Source organism: Plecotus auritus, assembly GCF_963455305.1.
Source record: "Plecotus auritus genome assembly, chromosome: 6".
NCBI lineage: Eukaryota > Metazoa > Chordata > Mammalia > Chiroptera > Vespertilionidae > Plecotus > Plecotus auritus.
Genome location: NC_137773.1, coordinates 169,146,763 through 169,159,298, shown reverse-complemented (window position 1 = coordinate 169,159,298; position 12,536 = coordinate 169,146,763). Strand labels below are relative to the sequence as shown.

General features: G+C 54.3%; 1 protein-coding gene across 1 annotated transcript; it reads left to right on the top strand.

Annotated features, from left to right (window-relative positions):
- Window positions 1–2,641: 2,641 nt before the first annotated feature.
- CLEC3B (C-type lectin domain family 3 member B) lies at window positions 2,642–10,415 on the top strand. Its single transcript, XM_080674318.1, has 4 exons — window positions 2,642–2,847; window positions 3,369–3,591; window positions 6,458–6,556; window positions 8,661–10,415. The coding sequence occupies exons 1-4, from the start codon at window positions 2,782–2,784 to the stop codon at window positions 9,059–9,061; spliced, it is 789 nt and encodes a 262-aa protein (XP_080530444.1). The 5' UTR covers window positions 2,642–2,781; the 3' UTR covers window positions 9,062–10,415.
- The last annotated feature ends 2,121 nt before the right edge of the window (window positions 10,416–12,536 follow it).

The following is a 12,536-nucleotide window of genomic DNA, read 5'->3' as shown; positions in this document are numbered from 1 at the left end:
CACAAAAAGGTTAATTTGCCTTGTGCATTTGGTGCTTCCAGGGAGGAGAAGAGAGAGGCACTCTGGCCAGGTGTCCACCCAGGGCTTCCGCCTGGCTGGTGAGCCTCCCGAGGCCTGGGGAAGCCCAGTTCTTGCTTCCTGCCCCGCCCGCCCCCCCCCCCCCCCCCCAGCGAGGGTCTTGGTGGCCACTTTGGTCCTTAGCCAGCCTTTCTTATCAGCCTCGTTGTGAAATTGCTTAGTGTTTTATAACCACTCCCTGGTGTTTTGTAAGATTTTCTTGTTTTGTCAGCAACAAGGAGGCTGCTTCAGAGATGTTGTCATTTGATTACTCAGCCTGCCTTCATACTCTGGGACGGGAAGGCCGTTCTCCATAGCCCCAGCAGGCTCCCGTAAGCCGGGCACTGCTCCGAGTACCTCCCGCGTGTTGGAATCAAGTCTGTTCTTGGGCTGAGCAGTCTGTTTCTCTCCAGGGGGTCAGATCCTCCCAGTCAATCTTAAAGGACCAGGAGAAGGCGCTGCTTCATGAAGGGAAGTTCAGCCATGGCATTCGCTCTGCATTTCAATTAGACAAGTAGGGTAAGGAGCTAGGCATGGATTGCCCAACAGGAAGAGCACGTGGGAGCCATGCAGGCCGCTCCAGGGGGCCTGGCATGGGCACCTCCTCTGCATGGCCAGGCCTGTCCCTGCAGAGAGAAGCAGCTGCCCTGTTGAGAACGCAGCCTGGGTGTCATTATTTTTTAGCGTTTTTCCAGGGATTGTCCCTCCTGGTGCCATGACAGTGCTCGCGAAGATGCGAGACCAGCCGTCCCTCCTCCCTGCTCCTGGTGGACTGTGACAGAGCATGGCAGTGGTCAGGGGCCAGCTAGAATCGAGTCAAGTGTAGAAGCCTTTGGTCTTGATGATTAAAGGCATCAGGCAGATGAGACAGACGGGTGAGGCTTTGCCAGGCCACTCATATAACCGCTTCCCACTGCGCTGCCTGGCTAAGCAGTTACAGTGAGAATAAAGGAAGGAGAGAAATGCGGGGTGAGCAAAAGTAGGTTTGCAGTATGAGTGTGAGAAACAGTTTATTCTTGTGTTATTACTTCCTAATTGTTATTTACTTATATGACCACGGTAAGCAGTGTACATTGCAAATGCAACAAAACAGCAATGGGCAAGGTCTCTCCAGGCAAGGTGTTCATTAGAAATGTCCGGCCCTTGCAGGCCTAAGCCCCACCCCCAGCTAAAGGAGAGCAGCATCTCCTGAAAGAAACTATGCCACTTGCCTTGCAAAGGCCATACCCGAGTCAGAGGCCTCGCGAGATGACACCTGTTAACCTCTGCCCCCGCCCCCCTTCCCTCACTGCCTCCAGGAGATACGGTTCCTGCTGTGGGAAGAACTAGGTTACTCATCAAAACAATGGCAAGACCTGGCTTGGCATGTGCCAGGGGATTAGAGGGGGAGCGGGTCCTGAGGGTGTTGGGCCAGCGCCATGTCTGGAAAGGGGGTCAGTGTCCCCACAAAGAGATCTGAAGTTGTTCCTAATTCGCTGCTGGTAGCCCGCTGACACGTGGACCTGGCAGTCACTCGGAGCCACAGAAAAGGCAACAACTCTTCTTAAATCTGTGAGAGAAGTGGGGTCACAGGACAAACCTCTGCTCCCCAAATTGGAGAGACCAACAGGCAAATCAGAGACTCACACTTACTGGGACTGAAACCTCTGGGGCCAGAACCAGGAAGGGAAACCTGAGCCGCCCCTGTGAGCTGCTGGAGGCTCAGCACGCAGCTCCAGGAGTTCAAAGCTCCAGGGGAACCTGGGCATCGGGCCCCACACTTCAGTGTGTTTTATCTCCAGGAGTTTGACCTGGTTCCCACAGTGAATTTTGGAGAAATACTCCCCTCGTGCAAGAGGAGGGACAAAGGGGCCAGTTTGAAATACATCAGAGCACCGTTGTTTTTAACAAGGTCCCTTCAGGAGACACTAACGGGAGCCTCGTCCGGGACCGGGCTGCCCTGGAGGAAAGGAAATGTCCCACCCAAGGGCTGGAGGTGGGCAGCAGGGCGATTGGACTGAGAAGCAGTGAAGTTCACCGCCAGAGGCACAGCCTCACTAGAAGACCTCATCGCAAGGCCAGGGACAGAGCAGAGGCAACCCTTGTTGAGTGAAGGGCTGACCACCAGGCCAATGAGGCCTGGCACAGAGCACTTCCCTCAGCAGGGTCATGAGGCCAAAGCTGCAGGCCCTGTCAGTGGTTCTGACTCAGGCTGAGTCCGCCCTTGCAATGCTCTTGGAGATTCGCACCCTGGATACTTAGTTGTGAGGAGAGCGTGGGAAGTTCTGTGCCTCCCGGGAGGCGGCCGCAGCTCTCTGACTCGGGCCAGTGGAGCTGAGAGGAAACATCTGTGCAGGCAGGAGTGGGGGTGGGGGTGGGGGTGATGTTGGGCCAGAAGTTTTCCTGCTGTTTGGGCTGACATGGGTAGGGTGGCCAGAGGGTGTTTTCTATAACTCAGACTTCCAACAGTTTGGAGGAAAAAAACAACAGGAACTGGAAAGCTAAAATGGGCCTTTTAGAGCTCTCTCCTGATTTTTCTGCCTCTGGGCTTTGTTAGGAAGATCATTCTTTGCGGGTGGGGGGGGGGTAGGGCGGGGAAATGGGTATAAAAAGGCTGCGTAGATTGGTTGCGCCAGTGAAGGGACATTTCCTTGAGGGTGGGTTCCTCATGAACGTTAGCCCCAGGTCATCTTCTGGCTGAAGCTACCCCTGCTTGCTGCCCCTCGGCTGGCAGAGGCCTGGGGGATGGTGCCAGCACAAGCGATCTTTCACACTGGGAGGATGAAATCCACAGACTCTCCGGGGTTGTTGGTGAGTCCAGTGCAGGCGGCCACTGCGAGCTGCCATTTTGATGCTCAAACCCCTGCCTTTAGCTCTTGGACCCAAATTCAAGCTGGTTCTGTGTCATACCGGCATGTTCCCCCTCTTCCTTAAGCACTTCTTCCTAACAAACATCCCTAATGCAGCGTCACTGTTCTGGAACCGCCCTGCTTAGTTTAAATACTGGTGCTGCTCCCAACATGTGAGCAGCTTGGGGAAGTCCTTTAACATCACTGATCCTCAGTTTCTGCAGCTGTAAAATGGGGAGATGACAGGACTTCCCTCATGTTGCTGTTGGGAAGCCTCTCTGAGCTAATTCCAGGGAAGGGCGTGACTCCACACCTGCCTTGGGTGTGAGCTGTGAACACTGTCGTGTTTTTCAGAATCCTAGAAAATATTTTAGAGGCAGGGCCAGGGCACTGGGGGCTGTTCCCTGGGAGGCGAGGCTCTGCAGCTCCCAGCCTTCCCCCTTTGCAGGCGTTCTGTTTTGTTTTGCTTGGGTGCGCCCACAGCCAAGTCTGGGAGGGTTTCCTGGACAGAGGTCCTTGCGGCAGCTGCTGAAGCCGTGCAGCCCTGGTCACAGCGCCACTGCTCTCCGACCCAGGCGCACTGCAGGCGGCAGCAACATGGAGCTTTGGGGGGCCTACCTGCTCCTCTGCCTCTTCTCCCTCCTGCCCCAGGTCACCGCCGAGCCACCGTCCCCCAAGGTCAAGAAGGCTGCAAATGCCAAGAAAGGTAAGGAGGGGGACAGGGCACCTCTCCATCTTCCAGGGAGCTGGTCGCGCTCTCCTTCGCTGGGTCCTGGGGCTCATTTTCCGTCTGGATGAGTCCGGAGAGCATTAGTAAAGTCCCCCTGGGGCCTGGGAGTGTTCTCTGTAGCAGGGGCAGCTGCCAGAAAGAACTGACTCTCACAGTCTGAAAGAACCTTCCAGATCATCAGAACTGACATCCATTCCTCTCCCCCTCGATGTTTTAAAGAAATCAAACCTTTTGCTCAGCCGTCTGGAGATGCTCAACCCTCACCGGAGAGAGCCAATGGCTCTGCTTTGCAAGGTCCGAACCTCAGGTTTCTCAGCTGTAAAGTGGGAGTCCTGGCCTTGGCCCCAAGGGTTGTCATGAGGAGCTGATGATACAAAACTTATAAAGTACCTGGCACATAGGATAGACTTGATGCAGAACGGGGGCAGGAATAAGTTAATTCTTGGTTCCACAGCGTATCCCAGCCTTGAAACTCAAACTAGGACACCGGAAGCAGCTTTTTCTCCCTCTGTCGCCCCTGGGGTTTGGGGTGTCCTTGGGTCACCTTGGCTGCGGCAAGGCCTGCCCTGGGAGCCTTGCCTGCAGTGAAGTCACCTCGAGCTGTGTTGAGACAACACCAGTGAAGCGCCATGGCAATGGACGGGGCTGTCACCCCCACAGGGCTCAGGCGGGGCGCGTTCCAGGCGCGCCAGGTCCAGTCCGAGCGCAGAAACACGAGAGCGCAGGGAGGGGCGCGTGGGCGCCCTCAGGCCCCTCGGAGCCGCCTCTGGCCGTGGACAGTGGCCAATGGCCATGGATAGTGGAGTATGTACGTAAAGGTACATCAGGATTAGAGAGACCCGCGGGGGGTGACTAAGAACAGGCCGAGCTGATGGAAAATAATTCCAAGGTTCCGTTTACAAAGCGAGCAAAGAAAAGTTCAAAACGGAATGGATAGTGTGCTGGCCTTTGTTTTGAAAAAGGAATTTATAGGAAAAATCCCATTTACTTGTGCATGTGTAGAATTTTTCTGGAAGCCTTTATTAGCGTTAGTAACAGTGATTACCTCTGGGGAGAAAAGCCGGTCAGCCAGAGGCGAGGCTCACAGGGAGGCCCAGGCAGCGGGAACTCCAGGGGCCACGTGGCCACATCTGGGCCAGGAGCTCAGGTCGCAGGATGGCCTCACAGGGGTCACAGGTCCTTAGCGCAGAAGCTGGAGGACGTTCATTTCAATCGCACATCAGGAATCTGAGCCTCAGAGACAGAGAGCGTTGGGGCGAGGCCCTCCTGACTCCTCACCCCGAGCTGTAGGGACGCCCTCCTCCCACACCTTCCTCGGGTGGAGCACTGTTAGCACCTCCTCCTCGGCCAGTCCCTGGAGGGTGCCTTGCACACACACACATTATAGAAAGGCACCCACCCCGTCTGTGGTCTGACCCAGCACAGCCAAGGGCAAGGCTTAGGCCTGGATTCACGGCCCTGGGTGCCCCCTTAGCTGAGTGCCCTTGTGTAGTGCCCAACTTGTGCCACCTCACGTGGCACCCTGTGCTGGTGCGCCATGTGGTGGGGACAGACTGCGGACTGGCTGAGGCCGCGGCCCGGGTGAGGCACATACCCCGCCAGGCTACTTTCCCAGCCCCAGCCCCGCCCTTTCTGGCCCTGCCATCTGGGTGTCATTTTCCTCATATCTGATAAGTTGCAACACGAATTTCTGTGCACACAAGTGTGGTTTTGCTTGCATTTGTTTCCTGCCATTCCCCTGCCAAGACATCTATGGATGGACAGAGGCTCTGACCTCACCTCTCATGACTGTGGACTTCATGCAGGCCCAGCCAAATGGACTATGGAAGACCTTTGCCACCCTCCACCACCCCCCCCACCACCCCGCCCCGAACTGAGCGCAGCTTTCTTAAAGTCCCTGGGATTTCAGGAAGACGGGTCCACCCACAGAGCTCTCAACTTACACACACGTAGAAAGACCTCTCGCTCGCCAGCTCCCTGCAGGGCCTGGGGCTCACATTAGGAGTCTGTGCTGTCAGAGGCGGAGGTGGTCAAGTTCGGAGCCCTGTGGCCTGGGTTCAGGCCAGCCCTGCCAGCTGCTGGCCCTGCGATCTTGGGCGAGCTGCTTCAGTCTGGCCTCGGTTTCTGTCGGTGAAGCGGTGGTGTAGAAACATTGCAGCTCACAGGGCTGGTTGCAAGCCCAGCACTGTTCACCAGCTTTATTTCTCGTAGTCTCCAGTTCTCTGCGGAGTCCTCTCAGGTGGGGCTGCTACTTCCCACTTTACAGATGAGGACACTGAATTCAGAGAGGCCGAGCACTGAATTCATGCTCACGGTCACGGGCATCCGTGTGACCTCCGAGGACACGCGCACCCTTACCTGTGCCACCACACTCGGTGCCGGGCTGGATCTGTGTCTTATTCCTCTTACCTGGAGAGGGGAACCAGGGAGGTCTCAAGGGCCCCGGCCCTGCTTCCTGTGCTCCGATCTCTTCGGAGCTGGAAGGGTGGCTGAATGGTTGGTGGCCACGGAAGACTCTGCCTGCATCCCCAGCCCAGCCCCTGCCAATCCCAACACCTCAGGAACCCCAGCAATGTCCCTGAGCCAATGCCCCACAGGTCTCACCTCAGCAAGAGCAAGTGACAGGTCCCCCTGGCAGAGGCAAATCCTGAGCGAATACTTACACTGACACCAGCAGACAGAGAGACAAAGCATACCCCAAGAGGTCAAGGTTGAGAGGAGTCCTTTCCCCTTGTTCCTGATGGTTGATAGACGGGGTCTCCCCCTCCCCCTGCCCTGCCGATCCCTACTGCCTTCCTCCCATGTTCACCACCATCTCCACGTCCTCCTGACTCCATCCTAGATGTTGTGAACCCGAAGATGCTTGAGGAGCTCAAGAGCCAGGTGGAGAGCCTGGCCCAGGAGGTGGCCCTGCTGAAGGAGCAGCAGGCCCTGCAGACGGGTGAGTGTGGTGGCGGCCTTCCTGGGCAGCAGTGAGCCGGGGAGAAGGGCTCAGGCAGGCAGGCAGCAGTGTGCCCGAGGCCTTTGGCCAGCACCCCGCTGGCTCCATTGGGCCAGCCCCACAGGCCAGGGCATCCGGTACTCGGAGGCCCCCTGGTATGTGGGAGTGGGAATGTCCCAAAGGACAAAAGTTCTCCCACAGAATCCATCACCCCCCACTGGAAGCGGGACCCCTGAAGCGCTCTGTGGAGCAGAAATGGCACCACCCTAACTATTCCGGGAGACCTTCTGCTCAGCCAGGCTCTGCAGCCGTAGGGGGCGTCGGCTTCACCCCCTGTGTGTCAGCAGCTTTGCTGACACTGTCACTCTTTTTTTTTTTTTTTTTTATGTTTTTATTCATTTCGGAGAGGAAGGGAGAGGGAAGAGAAAGATAGAAACATCAGTGATCAGAATCATTGATTGGTTGCCTCCTACATGCCCCACACTGGAGATTGAGCCTGCAACCCGGGCATGTGCCCTGACCGGGAATTGAACCAGTGACCTCCTGGTTCATAGGTTGACACTCAACCACTGAACCACACCGGCCGGGCCATAGACTCATTCTTCACAGAAAACCCATGCAGTGGGCCTATTGTTATAACCCCGCCTCCATTCTCTACCCAGCAGCCGAGTCCCCTCCCCTGCTGCCTCCGCAGAAACCTCCAAATCCTTTTCACTGGGCAGTTTTCACACATCCTCCCGCTCTCAGATCTTTTCTTTCAGCATCCACACTGCCATCCTTCTGTCCCTCTGCCACAGGGCCTTTGCACATGCTGTTCTGGTGGCCTGAACTGCCCCACCAAGAGCCACGTAATAAATACCTCCAGCATCACCATCTCAAAGTCTCTAATCCCTCTCCTCAATCAGGCTCCTCAGTTAAAAACTCTCACAGAATGTCGTTCTTTCTTTTATCTCATTTATGGCAATTTGCAATGCTATATTCATGTGTTGATTTATGTCTGCCTCTCCCACTACAGTATGAGCCCCAGGAACACAGCAGCCAAGTTTGCTTCTGGTTGCCCTTGTCTCTCCCACCACCCTGCCCAGCACAGCGCCTGCCACATATCAACACTCTGTAAATCTCTGTTAAGGGAGGACACACACAGGACTCTGGCTAACGTGCTTCACCTGGCCGGTGGGGGAAAGGGGCTCTAGGAAGGAAATGTCTGCCATGTTTGGCTTCAAGTAATAGAAAACCTAAGAGTAGCTTAAACAACAAGAGAATCTGGAAGTAGCTCGTTCCTGCATTGGAGACAGACAAGGAGGGGGAGGGGGAAGGGGTGCTGGCTGGATCAGCCACAGTGTCTGAATGAGCACAGTGCCACTCTCGGCCTCAGTTTCCTGATCTGTAAAGTGGACGGAGTGGGGATAGAGGGGCAGGAAAGCTCGAAGGTCTCTCTCATGTCTAAGCTTTGTGCTTGTGCCAAGTCCTGATAACCCAGGTGCCGTCTTCCCCTGAGGTGAGGGCATGTGGTGGGGACCTCCCTGCACAAAGTCCATGGCATATGGAGATCCCAAGAGCCCCTCTTCTCAGCTGAGTCCCAGGAGGTCACAGTCTCTGGGCCTCCTTGGGGACCTTCTCCCTCTCATCTTCCTTTCCATCACCACCACCTGCAGATCACCTTGTCCGTAGCCCACCCAAAGCATACCGGAGCTCTGTTGACCTAGCCAGAGTTGAGGGGTCAGGGGAGCAACCCTCCTCCTGGCATCTGCCCCTTTTCTTTCCCAATCAGCAACCACATGTGAGGTCCCCATCCAGCGAGCCTCTGCCAGACACAGGGAGGCCGAGGTGACCTTGCCAGGGCCCTGCTCCCAGAAGCCTCCATACATCCATGCAGTGTACTCCCTGGATCCCTTAAAGGAGGAGGAGGGAGACACAGGGGCTGCCAGCAGAGGGCGCGGCAGGGGCAAGCCCAGCACGTTCTCAGCCTTTGTCTGAGTCTAGTTTTCTGCCTGAATCCAGGGGGTCATGACCAGGGCCCAGAAACAGAACATTAGCAGTGACGGTCAGTGGGCTCTGGCTCCGGGACCCCGGACCTTGGTGACGGCCCTCTCTCCCCTCCCAGTCTGCCTGAAGGGCACCAAGGTGCACATGAAGTGCTTTCTGGCCTTCGCCCAGGCCAAGACCTTCCACGAGGCGAGCGAGGACTGCATCTCGCGCGGGGGCACGCTGGGCACCCCGCAGACGGGCTCGGAGAACGACGCGATGTTCGAGTACCTGCGGCAGAGCGTGGGCAGCGAGGCCGAGATCTGGCTGGGCCTCAACGACATGGCAGCGGAGGGCGACTGGGTGGACATGACCGGCGGCCACATCGCCTACAAGAACTGGGAGACGGAGATCACGGCGCAGCCGGACGGCGGCAAGGCCGAGAACTGCGCCACCCTGGCCGGCGCGGCCAACGGCAAGTGGTTCGACAAGCGATGCCGCGACAAGCTGCCCTACATCTGCCAGTTCGCCATCGTGTAGCCTGGGCACCCCGAGGGGGGGGGCGGGGTCGTGGGGGCCACAGGGGGCTGTGGGGGCCTTCCAGCCTCGGACCCCTGCTCGTAGATGCCCTGCAGTGCTTGGAGCCTCCTTTTGCAAATAAAGTCGGTGCAGCTTTTGGAGAGTGGCTGCCTCCGTGCGGGGTGCGGGGTGCGGGGTGCTGGGGCGTGTGAAGGCGGCTGGACACGCGCGTTTCACACTGCGAGTGGATTCCGGAGCGGAGGGCTTCAGGGAAGGAGGAGGAAGAGAACCCTGACGGCTGCTGCCTTTTAAAAAAAATAACTTTTATTTTTCTTATCATGTCCTACATACAGAAAAGTTGCAACAATTCCTGTGTGCCCTTCAATTCGGCTCTCCGGACATTAACATTTCCCCTTATTTGCTTTGCCCTTTTATTTTTTTCTGAACCATTGGGCAGTAAATTGCAGGCATGATGCTCCCTACCCCCAAATATTTGAGTGTGCTTCCTGAAAGCAAGGACATTTTCTTGCATCTGTTGTCAAGGTGGGGAATGAGCTCTGCTCCATGTTGTCATCTAAGTCGCAGCCAGCGTTCCCATCTCCAGGCCTCTCTCTAAACTCTGCTTCCCGCTGCTGGACTCCAGCATCCCCTCCCCAACCTTAGGGCGGGGAGACCCCCCCCCCACTCCCTTTCTGGGGTGTAATTATATGCTGAGTCCTGCTGGGGGTGGGCGGGAGCAGAGGCTGCCCACAGTGGGATCAGCACCCCCCTCCTTGCCCAACACACTGGGGCGGGGAGGGTTCCAGAAGCCAAATATGACAATTGCCAGGGTTGCCTGACTGGTGTGTCCCTGTTCTTCCCACTCCTCACAGAAGTCCCCATGTTAACAAAAGCAGCTGCCACTCATTGAGCCACCATAGTGCAGGAGATGTAAGTATGTCATCTTATTTAATCTTACCCGCCAGGATAAGCTGTCTTATTATCCCCATTCCCTAGAGAAGGAAGTTGAGGCTCAAGGAAGTTAAGTGATTTCCTTTGGTCACACAGCTCGTAAGTAGCAGAGCCAGAATTGAACCCAGGGCTGATCACAAGGGCCTTGGCCTTGCTACCATCACTCTAATGCTTGCTTCATGTACTGGAATTTTCCTGAGATAAAACAGAAGTGGCCTAGAGATCCCTAGAGGCTATTGGCCAGCTCTTGGCCTGACCTGGCCCTTCTGGTCCTGTAGGCTCAGCTCGAATGACACCTCCTACAGGAAACCTTCCTTATCCCACTGGCCATGGCACTGGCCACTGTCTGGACTTCTCTAGCACCGTGTTCAGCATGGTTGTCTTTTGGAGTGTCTCGCCTTCGGTAATAAATTGATGACAGTTTGATTTGATCTATGGTCGTGGATGGGCTGGCTGAGGCAGCATACTTCTGGCCAGTCTGCTTGGCATCGTCACAGAAAGAGTCTCACGTAATTGCTCCATTATGGGAAGAGGTAATGAGGTCCATTTTAGGTGCAGAACCTCGGGCTCAGAAGGGTGATGTGACTTGTTCAAGAAGGCCCAGCGAAGAGGCAACGCTGACACTCCGATCTAGGTCTTAAAGCTGAGCCTTGGGCTCTTTTTAGTCCACTCAGCCATCTAGCAGGAAGTAGGTGGCCAGAGGTTGCCAAGGTTCCTGACGTGGGTGGCTGCAGGCAAGAGCGCCTGGGGAAGCGGCCCTGGGACACCCGGTTGGCCAGACAGCGAGAATTACTCACTTCCAGCAGCAGGTGGCAGTATGGGCGAGAGAATTGTTACCCATGTTGGATCAGCCGCCAGCTCTTACATTTGGGACACCTGTGGACTTGGAGCTGGGGTGCAACTGTCCTGGGATTTTTATTTTAAATTTCGATGTTTTGTTCACCATGGATTTGTTTAAAATATTTTATTGATTTTTTACAGAGAGGAAGGGAGAGGGATAGAGAGTTAGAAACATCGATGGGAGAGAAACATCGATCAGCTGCCTCTTGCACACCTCCTACTGGGGATGTGCCTGCAACCAAGGTACATGACCTTGACTGGAATAGAAACTGGGACCCTTCAATCCGCAGGCCAATGCTCTATCCACTGAGCCAAACCGGTCAGGGCTCACCACGGATTTTTTTGCATTAATTTTTATTTTAAAAAATATCTCATTCAAGCATTATGTATCATGATTACTGAAGTTTTTTTTTTATTTGGTGTTTCCTTCTATTTTGTACCCCAGGTGTATAGTCCCAGCCCTGGCTCAGAGGTACAAAATTAGGAGCATTTTCCAGGTGTATATGAACCATGATAAACAATCAGTTTCTAGATCATCAACTTCTGTGTTGCTCTACTAGGTTGAGGCCTCTTTCACAATCCCGCTTTGCCTTGGTGTGTGCCCTTTGCAACCATTTGAAATATTGGTGTAGGTGTCCAAGAAGCAAAGACTGGGTGAACAGTCCTTTTGCAAGGATTCTAATAGAGAGCACTTTGACCTGTACCTGAGGAGGTCAGGTATTAAGAGATGTCTTCAGTCCCACCAACTTATCTGATCAATGTTGCTCAACATTTACAGCTCTAAAAATGAATACTTGAATTATTGATATAGAACTCTGCTTCATTTTATGATGTATGAACCAATTAAAAAAGAAAAATCCATGTTTATAAAAATATACACTAGACCTGTGATGTTTTGCTGCATTGTGTGCTAACAGTAAATGGGTTGAGAGGATGTTAGAAAAATGAAGAACACTGACCTAAATCCTTTCTCTGAGAACAATGTATTTGAAAGGTGAGTGACTCTCGCCCGGCCTGGTAGCTCAGTTGATTGGAGCATCGTCCTGATACACCAAAGTTGTGAGTTCGATCTCCAATCAGGGCACATACAAGAATCAACCAATGAATGCATAAAATAAGTAGAGCAACAGATCTCTCTCTCTCTCATCAATAAAAATAAAGTCACACACAAAGAAAGAAAATGTCCCTCCACTGATGTGTCCTTGATGCCTTAAACCAGGGTTCCTCAAACTACGGCCCGCGGGCCACATGCGGCCCGCTGAGGACATTTATCCGGCCCGCCGGGTGCCGCTGCCTGTCCTGCTTAGCAGCCGACTCGTCCCGGGCCCGCAGTGCACATAGGAATTTGTTCATAGTTTTTTTTTTTTAAACTATAGTCCGGCTTTCCAACGGTCTGAGGGACAGTGAACTGGCCTCCTGTTTAAAAAGTTTGAGGACCCCTGCCTTAAACCTCTAGGCACTTTCTTCCTTTGATTTTGGCTCTGCTAAGAGAACATAGAGATATTAATAAAATGAGCAATGTGTATGCTCCTAATGTGTACTGGGCCAGGCTCAGAAGCCCCTTGGCAGGTCCTGGCAATAACCCAGAAATTGTCTCAGTAATACTCATAATGACCTAGGAGACAGGGATTACTAAACCGAGTTTATAATTGAGGACAATGAGGTAGAGAGAGGTTAATTTTTCAAAGAACACCCATCGATGGGG

Coding starts and splice junctions, on each gene's coding strand:
- CLEC3B (XM_080674318.1), top strand. CDS start 2,782: ATGGTGCCAGCACAAGCGATCTTTCACACTGGGAGGATGAAATCCACA. Junction 2,848..3,368: donor CAGACTCTCCGGGGTTGTTG/GTGAGTCCAGTG, acceptor GTGCGCCCACAG/CCAAGTCTGGGAGGGTTTCC. Junction 3,592..6,457: donor GGCTGCAAATGCCAAGAAAG/GTAAGGAGGGGG, acceptor ACTCCATCCTAG/ATGTTGTGAACCCGAAGATG.